Genomic DNA, 20853 nt, shown 5'->3' with positions numbered 1-20853 from the left:
GTGCAGACTCCGCACAGACAGTGACCCAAGCCGTAATCGAACCTGGGACCCTGGAGCTGTGAAGCAATTGTGCTATCCACAATGTTACCGTGCTGCCCTTAAGAACAAATAAATCTACACTATATCATTTTACCGTATCCATGTACCTATCCAATAGCTGCTTGAAGGTCCCTAATGTTTCCGACTCAACTACTTCCACAGGCAGTGCATTCCATGCCCCCACCACTCTCTGGGTAAAGATCCTACCTCTGATATCCCTCCTATATCTTCCACCTTTCACCTTAAATTTATGTTCCCTTGTAATGGTGTGTTCCACCCGGGGGAAAAGTCTCTGACTGTCTACTCTATCTATTCCCCTGATCATCTTATAAACCTCTATCACGTCACCCCTCATCCTTCTCAGTTCTAATGAGAAAAGGCCTAGCACCCTCAACCTTTCCTCGTAAGACCTACTCTCCATTCCAGGCAACATCCTGGTAAATCTTCTTTGCACCTTTTCCAAAGCTTCCACATCCTTCCCAAAATGAGGCGACCAGAACTGTACACAGATGTATGAACATAGACCCCAAGATCTCTCTGCTCCTCCACATTGCCAAGAACTCTACCGTTAACCCTGTATTCCGCATTCATATTTGTCCTTCCAAAATGGACAACCTCACACTTTTCAGGGTTAAACTCCATCTGCCACTTCTCAGCCAAGCTCTGCATCCTATCTATGTCTCTTTGCAGCCGACAACAGCCCTCCTCACTATCCACAACTCCACCAATCTTCGTATCGTCTGCAAATTTACTGACCCACCCTTCAACTCCCTCATCCAAGTCATTAATGAAAATCACAAACAGCAGAGGACCCAGAACTGATCCCACTGGGATCCAGGCTGAATATTTGCCATCCACCACCACTCTCTGACTTCTATCGGTTAGCCAGTTTGTTATCCAACTGGCCAAATTTCCCACTATCCCATGCCTCCTTACTTTCTGCAGAAGCCTACCATGGGGAACCTTATCAAATGCCTTACTAAAATCCCTGTACACTACATCCACTGCTTTACCTTCATCCACATGCTTGGTCACCTCCTCAAAGAATTCAATAAGACTTGTAAGGCAAGACCTACCCCTCACAAATCTGTGCTGACTATCCCTAATTAAGTAGTGTCTTTCCAGATGCTCAGAAATCCTATCCTTCAGTACCCTTTCCATTACGTTGCCTACCACCGAAGTAAGACTAGCTGGCCTGTAATTCCCAGGGTTATCCCTAGTCCCTTTTTTGAACAGGGGCACGACATTCGCCACTCTCCAATCCCCTGGTACCACCCCTGTTGACAGTGAGGACGAAAAGATCATTGCCAACAGCTCTGCAATTTCATCTCTTGCTTACCATAGAATCCTTGGATATATCCCGTCAGGCCCGGGGGACTTGTCTATCCTCAAGTTTTTCAAAATGCCCAACACATCTTCCTTCCTAACAAGTATTTCCTCGAGCTTACCAATCTGTTTCACACTGTCCTCTCCAACAATATGGCCCCTCTCATTTGTAAATACAGAAGAAAAGTACTCGTTCAAGACCTCTCCTATCTCTTCAGACTCAATACACAATCTCCCGCTACTGTCCTTGATCGGACCTACCCTCGCTCTAGTCACTCTCATATTTCTCACATATGTGTAAAAGGCCTTGGGGGTTTTCCTTGATCCTACCCGCCAAAGATTGTTCATGCCCTCTCTTAGCTCTCCTAATCCCTTTCTTCAGTTCCCTCCTGGCTATCTTGTATCCCTCCAATGCCCTGTCTGAACCTTGTTTCCTCAGCCTTACATAAGTCTCCTTTTTCCTCTTAACAAGACATTCAACCTCTCTTGTCAACCATGGTTCCCTCACTCGACCATCTCTTCCCTGCCTGACAGGGACATACATATCAAGGACACGTAGTACCTGTTCCTTGAACAAGTTCCACATTTCACTTGTGTCCTTCCCTGACAGCCTATGTTCCCAACTTATGCACTTCAATTCTTGTCTGACAACATCGTATTTACCCTTCCCCCAATTGTAAACCTTGCCCTGTTGCACGCACCTATCCCTCTCCATTACTAAAGTGAAAGTCACAGAATTGTGGTCACTATCTCCAAAATGCTCCCACATTAACAAATCTATCACTTGCCCTGATTCATTACCAAGTACTAAATCCAATATTGCCCCTCCTCTGGTCGGACAATCTACATACTGTGTTAGAAAAGCTTCCTGGACACACTGCACAAACACCACCCCATCCAAACTATTTGATCTAAAGAGTTTCCACTCAATATTTGGGAAGTTAAAGTCACCCATGACTACTACCCTGTGACTTCTGCACCTTTCCAAAATCTGTTTCCCAATCTGTTCCTCCACATCTCTGCTACTATTGGGGGGCCTATAGAAAACTTCTAACAAGGTGACTGCTCCTTTCCTATTTCTGACTTCTACCCATACTACCTCATTAGGGTGATACTCCACCCTAATGAGGTCGTATGGAAGTAGAGGTTTAACAGACGGGAAAAGCAAACCAAACGCCACATCGCGATCTGACAGAGTCACCCGATTCATCAGAACCTGAATTTCAGCAGCATCTGGGTGTGGAAGGTAAAAGGTTTGTCTGTTCTGTCTGTGAGGGAAGATTTCAGGTCTCAGTGTGACTGGAAAAGCCCCGAGATTCACAAACCCTGGTTCGACCAAACCTGGAGAACTGTGTTCAGTTCTGGGCAACAAACCTGAGGAAGGATAGAATGACCTCGGAGGGAGTGAGCTCAGATTTACCGGAGTGATATCTGAACCCCCCGGGGTTAAATTACAAAACTAGACTTCACAAAAGAGTCAGAGACATGATGGTACAGAGAATGGCATTCGGCCCAGTGAATCCATGCCAGCTCTCTGGAGCAATCCAGTCAGTCCTATTCTCCTGCTCTACCCTTCTATCCTCGCATGTTTATTTCCCTCAAATATCTATCCAATTTCCTTTAGAAATCAAATGATTCATGGATCTATTTTCAAACTCTCTCCAAGGCAGCAAGTTTCAGGTCATTGCCGCTCGCTTTTGTAAAAACATATATCTCATATCACCTCATATCTCCTGTACCTTTTACATACAAACTAGGAACAGGCCACTCGGCCCCTCGAGCCTGTTCAGCATTCAATAAGATTGCGGCTGATCTCATTCTAACCTCAACTCCACATTCCTGCCTACCCCTGATGGCCCTTCACCCCCTTGCTCATCAAGAATCTATCCAGCTCTGCCTTAAAAATATTCAAGGACTCTGCTTCCACTGCCTTTTAAAGACGTGAGTTTCAAAGTCTTACAACCCTCAAGAGAATAAAAAATCCTCATCTCCACCTTAAATGGGTGACTCCTTATTTTGCCCTCGTTCTCGATTCTCCCACAAGGGGAAACATTCTCTCCACATCCACCCTGTCAAGAACCCTCAGGATCTTTTATAGTTCAATCCAGGTTTTACCCAAAACTTTAAATCTGTCTCCCTAGTGCTTGTATGATCAGTGAATGGAAACAGAGTTTCTTTGTCTACCCAATGGAAACCTGGAGTAATCTTGTGTACCAGAATCAAATCTCCCCTCAACCTCCTTTGCTGGAACCATTCTGGTAAATCTCCTCTGCACCTTCTCAACAGCCTTTCAATTCTTCCTGAAGAGTGGTGACCAGAGCTTTATAAAGATTCATAGAATAGAATTAGAACCATAGAATTCCTGCAGTGAAGAAGGAGGCCATTCGGCCCATCAAGTCTGCACCAATTCTCTGAAAGGGCACCCTGCCTAGGCCCACACTCCGACCCTGTCCCTGTAACCCCACAGCCCCACCGAACCTGCACATCCCTGGACACTAATGGGCAATTTATCAAGGCCAATCCACCTAACTTTCCCTTCTTTGGACTGTTGGAGGAAAGCTGAGCACCGGGTGCAAACACACGCAGACACGGGGAGAAAGTGCAAACTCCACAGAGATCCAAGCCTCCTCTCCAAATATTTGAACATGTTGTCACCTCCCAAATCCTTGCCCAGCTTTCCCAGAACTCCCATGTTGGAATCCCTTCAATCAGGTGTGCCCTGTCACAGTGAAATACAAGAGACAAACAGAATCTTACCCGGAGAGAAAGACAGACAATCCGGGAGCTTGGATGCAAGGGTGGCATGGTAGCACAGTGGGTAGCACCGTTGCTTCACAGCGCCAGGAACCCGGGTTTGATTCCCGGCTTGGATCACTGTCTGTGCAGAGTCTGCACGTTCTCCCCGTGTCTGTGTGGCTTTCCTCCGGGTGCTCCAGTTTCCTCCCATACTCCAAAGATGTGCAGATTAGGTGGATTGACTATGCTGAATTGCCCTTCGTGTCCAAAAGATTAGGTGGGGTTACTGGGTTATGGGGGTAGGGCGGAGGTGTGGGCTTAAGTAGGATTCTCTTTCCAAGGGCTGGCACAGACTCAATGGGCCGAATGGCCTCCTGCACTGTAAATTCTCTGATTCTATGAGGTGAGATTGTGCTTCCTGAGCTCCAGCCAGGTGATGTTAAACACTCAGGCGGGAAAGACAAAAATCTGCAACGTGTTTAAAACAGCTGATTTATTTCACCAATATCTAGAATGTTAAACTCCAATCCCTTAGAGGTTATTATCATCAGAAACAAACTCCAACAACAGAGTAAAAACCTCAAAGTTCTGGTATAGATAGAGGCCATTTGGCCCATTGTGTGTGTGCTGGCTGAAGTGGAGCTATTCAGCTTAATCCTATTTTGCAGATCTCAGTGGATTGCCCTGTTTGTCCCAGTCCTTCAATTGGATATCCAAGACATTTATTTTAAAGTGATCGGGATTTCTGCTTCTATGACCCTATCAGACAGTGAGTTCTAGACTCCCACCACTGAAATGATTACCCCCTTCCACTCCCAACCCTCTGCTGATTACTTTAAATCTAAACCCCTTGGTTATTGATATAGATTCTTCTTATCCATTCTATCCGGGCCCCTCATAATATTAAACACCTCAGTTAATCTCTCCTCAGCGTTCTCTGTTCCACAGAAAACCACCTCGGCCTCTCCAATCTTTCCTCATTGTTAAAATTCTCCATTTGCGTCACCATCCTCATCAATCTCCTCTGCATCCTCTCTGGTATGAACGCATCCTTCCTGTAATGTGGTGACCAGACCTGTACTCAGTAATGCAGCTGTGGTTTAACTAGTGTTTTGGACAGCTGTGGTTTAACTAGTATTTTGGACAGCTCCAGTATAACCTCCCTGATCTTATAATAAAATCAGAAAATGCTGGAAATACTCAGCAGCTCTGGCAGCATCTGTGGAGAGAGGGGTTTCAGGTCTTTCCTCCAATAGAAATTGCTGGGAATATTCCCTGCTCTAGTACTCTATGTCCCCGTGAATGAAGTATCCTCTCTGCCTTTACAATCACCGTATCTACCTCTCCTGTCACCTTCAGGGATCTGTGGACTTGCACTCTTAGGCCCCTCTGTCCCTCTACACCTCACTGTCAAACCATTCATATTCTTTCCCTTTGCCGCATTTGTCCTCCCAAATGTATTTATTACCCCGCGCTTCTCTGGATTGACCTCAGATTGCAACCTTTCTAGCCGGCTGATCAGTCTATTGATGTCTTCCTGCATTTCTGTTGTCTCTCTATCTTTTCTCGTGGTATTATCCTGTCTGAACCTTAATGCTCCTACTCGCATCACAGTCTTGTGGACGGCACGGTGGCACAGTGTTTAGCACTGTTGCTTCACTGCACCAAGGTCCCAGATTTGATTCCTGGCTTGTGTCACTGTCTGTGCGGAGTCTGCACGTTCTCCGTGTGTGCATGGGTTTCCTCTGGGTGCTCTGGTTTCCTCCCCTGGACTGAACCATATTCGTTGGAGTCTGTTGCTCCCACAAGTCCCGAAACACATGCTGTTAGGTGAATTGGACATTCTGAATTCTCACTCAGTGTACCCAAGCGGGCGCGGAATGTGGCGACTTGGGGCTTTTCACAGTAACTTCATTGCAGTGTTAATGTAAGCTTACTTGAGACAATAAAAATTATTATTAACTTTCTTCATACGTTAACTGGCTGGAGTTTAATCTTCAAGATATATGTTGGTTTGTGTGATGGCGGGGTCCCTTTTTAAATGCAACAGTGATCCTATCCTTCGATTTAAGAACTCCCAAAGAAACTGGTGAACAATACAATAATGAATTTTTACTTAGTCCTAAATTGCCTTTGTAAAAAAACTCTACAATTCAGTGTCTGAACACTTACTCTGATTAACATCGCCCATTAGAAAATGCTGATTAATCCTCACTGACAATCCTTCCTGACTGACACATTCTTCACATGACACCTCCATTACGAAAGTAAATATAACAGTTCAATATTTTACAAGAACATCAATTTAAAAAATAATAATAACCTTTATTGTCATAAGTAGGCTTACATTATCACTTCAATGAAGTTACTAAGAAAATCCCCTAGTCGCCACACTGCAGCGCCTGTTCAGGTGAATTCAGAACGTCCAATTCACCTAACAAACATGTCTTTCGGGGAGAATGTGCAGACTCCGCACAGGCAGTGACCCAAGCGGTAATCGAACCCGGACCCTGGTGCTGTGAAGCAACAGTGCTAACCACTGTGCTACTCTGCCGCCCTAATGATGCAGTTTGATGGGCACGTTGCCATGATAGTGACTGATTGTCAGTAAACACTTCCCAGTCATTACGGTCAATATTTCTTACATAAGTGGGGAGTGAACAGGCAGTAGTGGAGTACATTCAGAGACAGGCAAGGCAGCACCCAGTTATTAGCCTTGGCTAGAACGTCAGCTTTTTCAGCATTGTTTCTCCAGGGTAATTAAAGCTTTTGATTGTCTCACAGGAAAGAAACACAGGCTCAGGTGCTGATGGAGACCTTATGCATCCTCAGCCAACAATAGTAATAATATAAAAAATCGAGGATTTGAAATCTGTGAAGGTATAATCGATAAGTTTGCAGATGGAAAATTGTTGGTGTGGAAAATAACAAAGACAAAAGCCTTAAATTACAGGATGATACAGATGGGCTGGTTATATGGGCAGAACAGTGGCAAATGGAATTTAACCAGGAAAAGTGGTAGCTCTTGTACAGAGTCAGTACAGACATGATGTGCCGAGTTACTTCCATCTGTGCTGGATCATTTGAGATAACACTGAACATTCAGTATCATGAGCAAGTGGGAAGGAGATAGAGGAATTACTGATTCTGGGATTGAACCCAGCAAGTGTTTGCATCTTCTGGGGAGGAGAGAGGAAAGACCCATTGGGGAAAAAACCTTAAGTTCTGCATTGTTCCACAGGAGAGCAGCATTTAATCATTTTGAGAAATGAAGAACAGCAGAATACACATTGACAATTTGTTTGATTATTTTTATTGGTAATCTCGTTATTTTGTATTAACTGTTTGCGATGTCAATGGTACGGCTATTACCCAACATTCCCTGCGGCTGTGAATGTGCCCTATTTACTCCACAGGAGTCCAGTGCGCAGACGCAATGAGGGGCTATCTGGAGCATGCGCAATGTCACTTTGCTTGGAGGTCTGAGAGTGCGGGAGTGGCTGTTTGGGGCGGTGAGAGTTGGTGAGGCGGAGGGAGGAATGGAGCCGGGAGTCGGGGTGGGGAGGGAGTGAAGGCGCCATTAACACCTCCTGCCGGTCACAAGGCCGGAATAAGGCGCTGCAAATCCCGCGTTTGCAGCTGCGGAGATTTTATCTGGTATCAGGCCCAGTTCCACGGCCGCCATCTTTATTTTGCTGAGGGGCCACCTGACAATTTTGATAATAATTTTACCATTTATTACTAGATCATATGTTCAACTTTTTATTGTATAATCATTTTATTTGTGTACATGAAGTTATTATTATTAATTGTTTATTGCTGAATTATGTAATCATGATGTCAATTTTCAATCAGTATATCAATGTTAAGATCTGTAAAATGTTAACCATAATACAACCGTAATGACTCATTTGCAGTTTTTTGACTGGCTTTGTAAATGTCGTACCAGATTCACATCCAAAAATCTATTAACTTATAGAAATCTGCAGGCTATCCACTAAATACCTTTTCAGGTACTTAAATATAACCTTGACAAAAAAAAATATAACCTTGACCAAAAAAAAACCTCAACATCTTAACCTCCCAACTAATATTAAACAAAAAGGATCAATTTGCCTCATCAGTAAGAACCCTAAAGGGATACAAATGGGTAATAGTGTTTGTACTAATTATGTAGATGTTAACACAGCTTATAAATGTACAAATGATCGCTTACAAAGAGTTCTGCGGTCCTCAAGGATAACAGGCATACCTAACCTGAAAAATAATAAAACATTCAAAGACCGATGGTTCTTAGAATATATTTACTTATATTCTGCTTATAATGTAACTTATTTTATTTGTGATAATAAACCATATCCCTGGCTCCCAAGATCCTGGTCAGGATCTTGCTATTTAGGATACATTGTACCCGCCATTCGTCATGTGACTAATCTCCGTCATGCTTCAGAAGCAGCTGCTCGAAGAAATAGGTTCCATTACCTTAAGAGATGCAATTTATGCTAGAATGATTCCTTTCTATTGGGAAATGAGGATGGAGAATGAATTGAATAAAATAACAACCATCTTACAAAACGTAGCCGATTACACCGCCACTGCCCTAGATTTCTGACGAAATGCGAGCAATTCGAACCATGGTATTACAAAATCGAATGGCACTTGACTATGTGCTAGCTGAAAAGGGTGGCACCTGCACCCTAATTGGTGCAGAATGTTGCACTTTCATTCCCGATAACTCTAAAGAAGTTAAAGATTTGGCATTACATATCCAAAAAGAAATAAAAAAAACTTGATCCACCCCAATTAATCTCTCTCTGGGATAAAATTTGCGAGTGGCTTGGACACACTGGAATGTCCACAATAAGAATAATCCTATTCTCCTGTGTAGCTGTATTCATCATTTACATAACATACCAATGTGCTAAGTGCATCAAAGAACTATTCGCTAAACGCAGGGGACCAACTATCAGAATGATTCAAACTAACCCAACTGCACCCCCAATTGAGGAATTTGAGATGAAATACTATTGTTCAAATGTTACTGATCAATCAACTATTTGACTATTAACATATTATTTAATTTATTAACACTGAATCAGTAGTATCAAATTTGATTAATTTATTAATTATAATAATTATTTTGAAATGCCTGTTGCAATGCCAAGTGTCCATTCTTTTGTTTAAAACTGCAATGACAATATTAATGAGTTATTCTTTGCGCTTTTACCTATCCTATCGCATTAATGATGTCTTTTATCTTATTCTGATATATCTCACTTAATCTTTCGACTTTTCAAAGGGACGACTGTAGAAGCCAGGTATTTCTAATACAACTAGTATAGGTAAAAGATAACTGTTTAAGCATAAATATTAAGCCCCAGTTTTAGACACCCATTTTAAATTCACTTATAACCTCAGGTCATCTCTGATCATACAGAGACACAAAAACAGCATGAAACAGCATAATTCCATCATAGATTAAAACAGCACAGTTGCAAGACAATTTGACACTATACTTGTTCTGTCAGATCAAGGACAGAGCTACACCATAACAATGCCACAGTAATATGAAGGCACCATTGTTCATAATGCAGATAACAGCTAAGTCAGCAGACCAGTTTTTGCTGGTAAAGATAAAGCAGAATATCGCATTCCATAACATGCACAAGTATTCAGACATGAAACAATTAAAACGAATGTTGCACATTGAAGATGGACGGCTTGCCGTCAAATCAAATGTGTTTGAGTCTAACCCAAACCAATTAGGATTGTATTGGGGTGTGATTAGATGACTTAAGACAGATATGAAAGGGTATAACTGAAGAAGTTTCCCCCGCCGTTTTTGTGTGTGTGTTTTTAGTGTGTGTGTGTTTTTGGTGTTTTAGTTTAGGTGGAGTTTAGTTTTAGATTAGTTTTTGTTTTGTTGGTTTGAAGCTGAAGATTAGCTCTCTCTCTTTTTTTACATTTCATTTTCAGACTTTGACTTTTAAAAGTTATTGTTGAGCTGTCTGCCTAAGCAAGAAGAGAATGTCTTTACATAGAACATAGAACAATACAGCGCAGTACAGGCCCTTCGGCCCACGATGTTGCACCGAAACAAAAGCCATCTAACCTACACTATGCCATTATCATCCATATGTTTATCCAGTAAACTTTTAAATGCCCTCAATGTTGGCGAGTTCACTACTGTAGCAGGTAGGGCATTCCACGGCCTCACTACTCTTTGCGTAAAGAACCTACCTCTGACCTCTGTCCTATATCTATTACCCCTCAGTTTAAAGTTATGTCCCCTCGTGCCAGCCATATCCATCCGCGGGAGAAGGCTCTCACTGTCCACCCTATCCAACCCCCTGATCATTTTGTATGCCTCTATTAAGTCTCCTCTTAACCTTCTTCTCTCCAACGAAAACAACCTCAAGTCCATCAGCCTTTCCTCATAAGATTTTCCCTCCATACCAGGCAACATCCTGGTAAATCTCCTCTGCACCCGCTCCAAAGCCTCCACGTCCTTCCTATAATGCGGTGACCAGAACTGTACGCAATACTCCAAATGCGGCCGTACCAGAGTTCTGTACAGCTGCAACATGACCTCCCGACTCCGGAACTCAATCCCTCTACCAATAAAGGCCAACACTCCATAGGCCTTCTTCACAACCCTATCAACCTGGGTGGCAACTTTCAGGGATCTATGTACATGGACACCTAGATCCCTCTGCTCATCCACACTTTCAAGAACTTTACCATTAGCCAAATATTCCGCATTCCTGTTATTCCTTCCAAAGTGAGTCACCTCACACTTCTCTACATTAAACTCCATTTGCCACCTCTCAGCCCAGCTCTGCAGCTTATCTATATCCCTCTGTAACCTGCTACATCCTTCCACACTATCGACAACACCACCGACTTTAGTATCGTCTGCAAATTTACTCACCCACCCTTCTGCGCCTTCCTCTAGGTCATTGATAAAAATGACAAACAGCAACGGCCCCAGAACAGATCCTTGTGGTACTCCACTTGTGACTGTACTCCATTCTGAAAATTTCCCATCAACCACCACCCTCTGTCTTCTTTCAGCTAGCCAATTTCTGATCCACATCTCTAAATCACCCTCAATCCCCAGCCTCCGTATTTTCTGCAATAGCCTACCGTGGGGAACCTTATCAAACGCTTTGCTGAAATCCATAGACACCACATCAACTGCTCTACCCTCGTCTACCTGTTCAGTCACCTTCTCAAAGAACTCAATAAGGTTTGTGAGGCATGACCTACCCTTCACAAAGCCATGCTGACTATCCCTGATCATATTATTCCTATCTTGATGATTATAAATCTTGTCTCTTATAATCCCCTCCAAGACTTTACCCACTACAGACGTGAGGCTCACCGGTCTATAGTTGCCGGGGTTGTCTCTGCTCCCCTTTTTGAACAAAGGGACCACATTTGCTGTCCTCCAGTCCTCTGGCACTATTCCTGTAGCCAATGATGACATAAAAATCAAAGCCAAAGGTCCAGCAATCTCTTCCCTGGCCTCCCAGAGAATCCTAGGATAAATCCCATCAGGTCCCGGGGACTTATCTATTTTCAGCCTGTCCAGAATTGCCAACACCTCTTCCCTACGTACCTCAATGCCATCTATTCTATTAGCCTGGGGCTCAGCATTCTCCTCCATAACATTATCTTTTTCCTGAGTGAATACTGACGAAAAATATTCATTTAGTATCTCGCCTATCTCTTCAGACTCCACACACAATTTCCCATCCCTGTCCTTGACTGGTCCTACTCTTTCCCTAGTCATTCGCTTATTCCTGACATACCTATAGAAAGCTTTTGGGTTTTCCTTGATCCTTCCTGCCAAATACTTCTCATGTCCCCTCCTTGCTCGTCTTAGCTCTCTACCTCGCTACCTTGTAACTATCCATCGCCCCAACCGAAACTTCACACTTCATCTTCACATAGGCCTCCTTCCTCTTAACAAGAGATTCCACTTCCTTGGTAAACCACGGTTCCCTCGCTCGACGCCTTCCTCCCTGTCTGACCAGTACATACTTATCAAGAACACGCAGTAGCTAATCCTTGAACAAGCCCCACTTATCCAGTGTGCCCAACACTTGCAGCCTACTTCTCCACCTTATCCCCCCCCAAGTCACGTCTAATGGCATCATAATTGCCCTTCCCCCAGCTATAACTCTTGCCCTGCGGTGTATACTTATCCCTTTCCATCATTAACGTAAACGTCACCGAATTGTGGTCACTGTCCCCAAAGTGCTCTCCTACCTCCAAATCCAACACCTGGCCTGGTTCATTACCCAAAACCAAATCCAACGTGGCCTCGCCTCTTGTTGGCCTGTCAACATATTGTTTCAGGAAACCCTCCTGCACACACTGTACAAAAAACGACCCATCTATTGTACTCGAACTATATCTTTTCCAGTCAATATTTGGAAAGTTAAAGTCTCCCATAATAACTACCCTGTTACTTTCGCTCTTATCCAGAATCATCTTCGCCATCCTTTCCTCTACATCCCTAGAACTATTAGGAGGCCTATAAAAAACTCCCAACAGGGTGACCTCTCCTTTCCTGTTTCTAACTTCAGCCCATACTACCTCGGAAGAAGAGTCCCCATCTAGCATCCTCTCCGCCACCGTAATACTGCTCTTGACTAGCAGCGCCACACCTCCCCCTCTTTTGCCTCCTTCTCTGAGCTTACTAAAACACCTAAACCCCGGAACCTGCAACATCCATTCCTGTCCCTGCTCTATCCATGTCTCCGAAATGGCCACAACATCGAAGTCCCAGGTACCAACCCATGCTGCCAGTTCCCCTACCTTGTTTCGTATACTCCTGGCATTGAAGTAGACACACTTCAAACCACCTACCTGAACACTGGCCCCCTCCTGCGATGTCAAATCTGTGCTCCTGACCTCTATACTCTCATTCTCCCTTACCCTAAAACTACAATCCAGGTTCCCATGCCCCTGCTGCATTAGTTTAAACCCCCCAAAGAGCACTAACAAATCTCCCCCCCAGGATATTTGTGCCCCTCAGGTTCAGATGTAGACCATCCTGTCTGTAGAGGTCCCACCTTCCCCAGAAAGAGCCCCAGTTATCCAGAAATCTGAATCCCTCCCGCCTGCACCATCCCTGTAGCCACGTGTTTAAATGCTCTCTCTCCCTATTCCTCATCTCACTATCACGTGGCACGGGCAGCAACCCAGAGATAACAACTCTGTTTGTTCTAGTTCTGAGCTTCCATCCTAGCTCCCTGAAAGCCTGCCTGACATCCTTGTCCCCTTTCCTACCTATGTCGTTAGTGCCAATGTGGACCACGACTTGGGGCTGCTCCCCCTCCCCCCTAAGGACCCGGAAAACACAATCCGAGACATCACGTACCCTTGTACCTGGGAGGCAACATACCAAACGCGAGTCTCTCACGCTCCCACAAAACCTCCTATCTGTGCCCCTGACTATAGAGTCCCCAATTACTAATGCTCTGCTCCTCTCCCCCCCCCTTCCCTTCTGAGCAACAGGGACAGACTCCGTGCCAGAGGCCCGTACCCCATGGCTTACCCCTGGTAAGTCGTCCCCCCCACAAGTATCCAAAGCGGTATACTTGTTTCTCAGGGGAACGACCGCAGGGGATCCCTGCACTGACTGCTTTTTCCCAGTCCCTCTTACAGTTACCCACCTATCTCCAATCTTTGGTGTAACTAATTCCCTGAAGCTGCTATCTATGACCCCTTCTGCCTCCCGAATGATCCGAAGTTCTTCCAACTCCAGCTCCAGTTCCCTAACTCGGTCTTGGAGGAGCTGGAGATGGCAGCACTTCCTGCAGGTAAAATCAGCAGGGACACTAACTGCATCCCTCACCTCAAACATCCTGCAGGAGGAACATTGCACTCCCTTCCCTGCCATTCCTCTTACTTTGATTCTTTTAAAAGCTTCAAATTGTCTTTGAATTGCCTTTTAAATGACTTTCAAATTGTAATGGATAGAAGACAAATAAAACAATTTCTATTGGCACCTGAGAAGTTTTAAAGTTCTACTGAGTTCCAGTAATCGCAAAATGCTGCTGGTAACCGAATGGTAGGAATACTATAAATTCCTTCATTCATTCAGCTCAATTTCACAACCTGCTTTTGTGTTTTTGTGGGTTCTCTCTCACTCCCTATTTTCTGTTTTGAATCCGTTTCACAGGGTGTTCGAAGAGGAGGCTTCAAAGTCCGGAAACTCAAACCAAGCATCACATCAGGATCTGACAGAGTTCTCAATTTATCATATCCTGAATATCATCGTACTTTGAACATGGAAGGAAAAAGCCTCGCTCACAGTGGGGAGAAACCGTACACGTGTTGTGTGTGTGGACGAGGATTCAATCTATCATCAGGCCTCACGAGACACAAATGCAGTCACACTGAGGAGAAACCGTGGAAATGTGCGGACTGTGGGAAAGGATTCACTTACCCATCCAAGCTGGAAACTCATCGACGCAGTCACACTGGGGAGAGACCATTCACCTGCTCCAAGTGTGGGAAGGGATTCACCGAGTCATCCACTCTGTCCACACACCAGCGAGTTCACACTGGGGAGAGACCATTTACCTGCTCCAAGTGTGGGAAGGGATTTGCCATTTCAACCCACCTGCTGAGTCACCAGCGAGTTCACACTGGGGAGAGACCATTTACCTGCTCCAAGTGTGGGAAGGCATTTACTATTTCATCCCACCTGCTGAGACACCAGCGAGTTCATACTGAGGAGAGACCGTTTCAATGTCCAGTCTGTGGAAAGTGCTATAAAAGTTCTGGGGATCTGATGAGCCATCAACGTGTTCACACTGACGAGAGACCGTTTAAGTGCTCTCACTGTGGGACTGGGTTCAGACAATCATCTGACCTCATTGTACATCAGCGAATTCACACCGGAGAGAGACCATTCGCCTGCTTCAAGTGTGGGAAGGGATTCACTAAGTCGTCCCAGCTGCAGAAGCACCAGCGAATTCACACTGGGGTGAGACCATTTGCCTGCTCCAACTGTGGGAAGGGATTCACTCAGTTAACCAACTTGCTGACACACCAGCAAATTCACACTGGGGTGAGGCCATTCACCTGCTCCAAGTGTGGGAAGGGATTCACTTGGCCATCTGCTCTGTCTACACACCAGCGAATTCACACTGGGGAGAGACCATTCACCTGCTCAGAGTGTGGGAAGAAATTCACTCAGTCATCCCACCTGCTGAAACACCAAAGAGGCCACAAGTGACCACAGTGCATGGATTTTGCTGTTAACTCACATTCAGGACTGAACCATGTTCATTTGTGTCTCTTTCTGCTGATAACAAACTCCAGACAATTTACAGGGGCTAATATTCTGGCTAAAAGTCAAATAAATTAGATTTGTGTTAAATACGCAGTGTTGAAACTTTCTAATATCTCTGACACAAGTTAGTTCCTTTTGAAGTACTCTCGCTCTCCCCTGTCTCTTCCATCCTCAGCTCCAACAAGAAGTGTGAGGAGCTTGTGGAGTTTCTTTGTGACTGAGATTGAGTAAATCCGATCAGCTGCCTCTGCTGCTTCCCTCCCTTCCACGAGCCCACCGGACCAAACTGTCTCTAAATGTCATCCTTTCCCGAGCCCTAAACTCACATCTTTCTCTAGTTTCTCTCTCATCTCCCCTCATGCCCTCTCAGAGCTCATCTTGTCCATGAGGTCCAGCTCCTGCTCCATCGACCCGATTCCCACTGAGCTACTGATCAACAAACTACCCTGTGTCCATGGATATTGTCAACATTTCTCTCTCTTCAGGTACTGTCCCTCTGTCCTTCAAATCTGCCATCATCACCCCTTCCTCAATAAAACAACCCTTGATCCTGCCATCCTTATAAATTACTGCCCCATCTTCAACCTTCCTCTCCTCTCCAAACTCTTTGAACATGTTGTCACGTCCCAAATCCTTGCCCATATTTTTCCAGAACTCCCATGTTTGAATCCCTTCAATCAGGTCTCTGCCCTGTCACAGTGAAATACAAGAGACAAACAGAATCTTACCCGGAGAGAAAGACAGACAATCTGGGAGCTTGGATCCAACACGGAAATGTTCATAAGACCAGAAGACAAGGATAGCAGCACAGTCATTATCGAGAGACAACAATACCTGCTGGAGACAGACAGACAACCAAACAACACATATCACACCAAGCTACCGAGACCCATATACACGAGGCAGGAAGGGAATTGGAGGCGGAAGAACTGAAAGACTCCAGACACATTAGCCACAAACAGATGGAATATCTGAGGGCACAACCAGGAGAACCAAAAAGTTCTACCTGCTCCTTAAAATACACAAACACCTAATAATAATCTTTATTATTGTCACATGTAGGCTTACATTAGCACTGCAATGAAGTTACTGTGAAAATCTTCTAGTCGCTACATTCTGGCACCTGTGTGGGAGGTAACCCACGCAGACATGGGGAGAATGTGCAGACTCTACGTAGACAGTAACCCAAGTGGAAATCGAACTGGGGACCCAGGTGCTGTGAAGCAACAGTGCTAACCACTGTGCTATTGTCACGGATTTACCACCAGACACCAATCGGGTGAGATTGAGAGAGAGAAAATTCGACTGAATGATAAAACTAACAGTGCAAAAGGAGGTTATTTGGCCCATCAAGCCTGCACTAGCCCTTGGAAAGAGCACCCCACTCAAACCCATGCCTCCACCCTATCCCCATAATCCAGTAACCCCACCGATCCTTTTTTTGGCCACTAAGGGCAATTTAGCATGGTCAATCCACCTAACCTGCACATCTTTGGACTGTGGGAGAAAACTGGAGCACCCGATGGGAACCCACACAGACATGGGGAGAATGTGCAAACTCTACACAGTCATCCGAGGCCGGAATGGCTGAAGCATCAACACACTGCTCCTGGTAGTTGATGGTACAGTGGTTCAATAAATATAATTAGTAGATTAAAAAGGTGCGTAATGTCAAGTAAAAACAGAAAATGCGAGATTAAACCAACAGGTCTGGCAGCATCATAGAATCCCTACAGTGCAGAAGGAGACCATTCGGCCCATCGAGCTTGCACCAACCCTACAAAAGAGCACCCCACCCAGGTGCACTTCCCCCAACCTCTCCCCGTAACCCCACTTCATCTTTGGACACGAAGGGGCAATTTAGTATAGCATATCCACCAAACCGGCACATCTTTCGACGGTGGGAGAAAACTGGAGCACCCGGAGGGAACCCACACAGACACGTGGAGAATGTGCACAGTTACCCAAGGCTGGAATTGAACCCAGGTCGCTGGCGCTGTGAGGCAGCAGTGCTAACTACTGTGCCACCATGCCACATCTGTGGCAAGAGAAACAGAGGTAACGTTTGTTGTTCCTTGTTGCAACAGTTCTGTAGAAGGGTCAATGGTCTCTAAAAGAGTCCATTGAAGTGAAAATAAAGTGTTTTACTCAGCGGTTTGACACAGGAAGAAGATGTGTGAAGCTCAAACTTCATTCACACAAAGCCCGTAGTCTGTTTGGCTGGAGCACAAGAGTCCATCAGGTCCTCCAAATCTTCCCATTGGTCAACACCTCTCAGGCAGGAAATGAGGTTTTGGAACCCGGAGGAAACCCACACAGACACAGGGAGAACGTACAGAGTCCTCACAGTGACCCAGCAGGGAATCAAACCTGGGACCCTGGTGCTGTGAAGTCACAGTGCTGGCCACTAGTGCTACCATGCTGCCCTGATGAACCGGCTCATGTCCAGGGACAGACGCTAGTTTGTCTCATCTTCAGGCCGGAAGGAGGCGGATAAGGAGGCAGTGGGTGGGAGGGGAGGCTTCACAAACACCCAGTGGAGGCCTCAAAGCTAAAACAAGAAAATTACCACTTCCGAGTTTGCACCGAGTGGGAAGGTTTTACTGCAGAGCCTTTCCCCAGTTAACCAGCACCATCCTCATAGGGGACAGTGAGCAGCAGAGCGCATGCGCGGTGAGCCCTGTCCACTCAGCAGGATTGACAGTGATGGATTCTGGAAACTCCTTTTACAGGGGGTTACAAGGGGAGGATTTAAACACAGCAAAGTGAAATCAAACCAGACATTAAGACCTGAGAGAGTCACTTCATTAATCAGAACCTGGATATTATTGGTCTTTGAGTGCAAGCATTGAGTTCCAGGTCAGTACCACTCTCCATGGGAGTTCACTACACCAGCAATCCACAGACACAGGCTAGTGTTCTGGGGACAAGGGTTCAAATCCCATCATGGCAATTGATGGAGTGTAAATTCAATTAAAAACCTGGAATTCAATGTTCATCTCGGTATTGGTGACTGTGAAATCATTGTGGTGAGTTTGTGGGAAGAGTTAGCATGAGTGTGGGACTGGGGTGTGCACCTTTGGGAAACGAGAGCAATAATTATGCTCCGGGAACTAGAATTATCTGTTCTAAGTTTCTGTCCTGGACTAACCTATGCAAATTGGTTTTACAGGGTCACAAGGAGTGGATTGGCAGACAGGAAACTCAAATCAAACATCACATCAAGATCTGACAGAGTCACTCAATTCATCAAGACCTGAATATCATTGGCTTTTGAATGTGGACGGAGAAATGTTTGTCTGTTCTGTCTGTGGGAAAGATTTCAAACACCGGTGTGCCTGGGAAAGCACCGAGACACACACACCCGAGTGAGAGTGTTCCAGTGAACTGACTGTGGAAAGAGCTTTAACCTGTTACACAGCCTGAAAATAAATCACACCATTCACGGCGAGAAGAATCCGTACACGTGTTCTGTGTGGACGGGTTTTCAACCGATTGTCCAACCTGGAGAGGCACAAGGACACCGGCACCATGGACAAACCGTGGAAATGTGGGGACTGTGGGAAGGGATTCATATCCCCGTCTGTGCTGGACATTCATCGCCGCAGTCACACCGGGGAAAGGCCACTTGCTCAGAGTGTGGGAAGAGGTTCACTCGACTAACCCACCTCACTACACATCAACTTGTTCACTCTGACACCAGACCTTTTAAATGTTCTGACTGTGAGAAGAGCTTTAAAAGAAAAGAAAATCTGCTGACACACCAGCGGGTTCACACCGGGGAAAGGCCGTACCCCTGCTCTGAGTGTGGGAAGAGATTCACTCAGTTATCCAGCTTTCTGTTACACCAGCGAGTTCACACTGCGGAGAAACTATTTTCCTGCCCCAAGTGTGGGATGACATTCACTCAGTTATGCAAACTGTTGGATCACCAGCGAGTTCACATTGGGGAGAGACCATTCACTTGTTCTGTGTGTGGGAAGGGATTCACTCAGTTATCAATCCTGATGAGACACCAGCGAGTTCACACTGGGGAGAGACCATTCACCCACCTGGAGTGTGGGAAGGGATTCACTCAGTCTGCCCACCTCACTTCACACCAACGTGTTCACTCTGACACGAGACCTTTTAAATGTTCTGCCTGTGAGATGAGCTTCAAAGGCAAAATGGATCTGCTGATTCACCAGCGCAGTCACACTGGAGAGAGGCCGTTCACCTGCTCCGTGTGTGGGAAGGGATTCACTCAGCAGTCCCTCTGGCTGAAACACCAGCGCATTCACACCAGGGGGGAGCGTTCATCTGTTCCCTGTGTGGGAAGGGATTCATTCGGTCATCCACCCTGCAGACACACCAGCGAGTTCACAAGTTCCTCCAGGAATCTGCTGTTATTGATGTTAATCACATCCAGGACTGAACCAAAATCACATCCAGGACAGAACCATGTTCATTCTGACAGCTGGAGTTTGTTTCAGTTGATGTTAATAATCCCTGAAACTGAGATTAGAATAGATTGGTGCTTGATCGCCGGCAGACACAATGGGACAAAGGGCCGTGTTTTGTGCTGTAAAACTCTATAACTCGAACCCATCTCACATCACACCAACATGTTCACTCTGACAGAAGACATTTTATGTGTACCGACTGTGAGAAGAATTTTAGAAGCAAAATGGATCTGCTGACTCACCAATGCGCTCACACTGGAGAGAAACCATTCACTGCTCTGAGAGTGGGAAGGGATTTTTTTCCGGTTGCACACACCCCCTTCCCCCCCCCCGCCACCCTCTCCCCAACCCAAGACAGGAAATTCCCACCCAAGGTAAAGGACCTTTAAAGGGGTGGCACAGCCGCACAGTGATTAGCACTGTTGCTTCACAGCTCCAGGGTCCCCGGTTCGATTCCGCTTTGGGTCACTGTCTGTGCGGCGTCTGCACGTTCTCCCAGTGTCTGTTTGGGTTTCCTCCGGGTGCTCCGGTTTCCCCCCCCACAAATCCCGAAAGACGTGCTGTTAGGTAATTTGGACATTCTGTCATGTGAGAGTACCTTTAGAAAATGGATGTTTATCAAATAGCTGCAGTGATATCAGAGTGTGGGTGGAGCTGGACTGTCTGTCTTCACTGCAGCTATTTGATAAACACCCATTTCTTAAAGGTACTCTCACATGACAATTCTGAATTCTCCCTCTGTGTACCTGAACAGGCTCCGGAATGTGCTGACTGGGGGCTTTTCACTGTAACTTCATTGCAGTGTTCATGTAAGACTACTTGTGACAATAAAGATTCGGATTATAAAAATATTTGGCAAATTTCCATCCCGCCCGCGCTGATTTGCACGGGAATATGACCCCTACAAATGGGATGAAGCCAAATCTTTAAAAGTCAAAGTCTTTATTTCAAATTGTTGCCGTGCTGTCAGGGGAAAGGGTTAGCTTCTCTGCTTGT

At 45.4% G+C, this 20853-nt stretch overlaps 2 protein-coding genes and 1 pseudogene across 5 annotated transcripts in view; 2 read left to right on the top strand and 1 right to left on the bottom strand.

Moving 5' to 3' along the window:
• Positions 1 to 15502, top strand: part of LOC140406443 (uncharacterized) — a 60618-nt gene extending 45116 nt beyond the window's left edge. The window contains exons 1-2 of one of the 3 annotated variants that reach the window (XM_072494481.1): positions 7580 to 7613; positions 14297 to 15502. In XM_072494481.1, coding sequence (XP_072350582.1) covers positions 14405 to 15358 — 954 coding nt within the window. In that variant the 5' untranslated portion in view covers positions 7580 to 7613; positions 14297 to 14404 and the 3' untranslated portion in view covers positions 15359 to 15502. Of the gene's footprint in view, positions 1 to 7579; positions 7614 to 14296 lie in introns of those variants that run through there. The other 2 variants (XM_072494482.1, XM_072494480.1) reach the window with 2 other exon arrangements.
• LOC140406440 (uncharacterized) overlaps positions 1 to 20853 on the bottom strand; it is a 51223-nt gene that overhangs the window by 16847 nt on the left and 13523 nt on the right. The window contains exon 3 of one of the 2 annotated variants that reach the window (XR_011939151.1): positions 16144 to 16252. The exons of the other annotated variant lie outside the window; for it this stretch is intronic. The gene's annotated coding sequence lies outside the window, so the exon portion shown is untranslated. The remainder of the gene's footprint in view (positions 1 to 16143; positions 16253 to 20853) is intronic. 2 annotated transcript variants of the gene reach the window in all.
• On the top strand, positions 18848 to 19964 carry LOC140406445 (uncharacterized; annotated as a pseudogene).

The sequence above is a fragment of the Scyliorhinus torazame genome, unplaced genomic scaffold, assembly GCF_047496885.1.
Source record: "Scyliorhinus torazame isolate Kashiwa2021f unplaced genomic scaffold, sScyTor2.1 scaffold_532, whole genome shotgun sequence".
Classification (NCBI taxonomy): Eukaryota; Metazoa; Chordata; class Chondrichthyes; order Carcharhiniformes; family Scyliorhinidae; genus Scyliorhinus; species Scyliorhinus torazame.
Note: the sequence above shows the minus strand (reverse complement) of the source record. Positions and strands in the feature narration are given on the sequence as shown.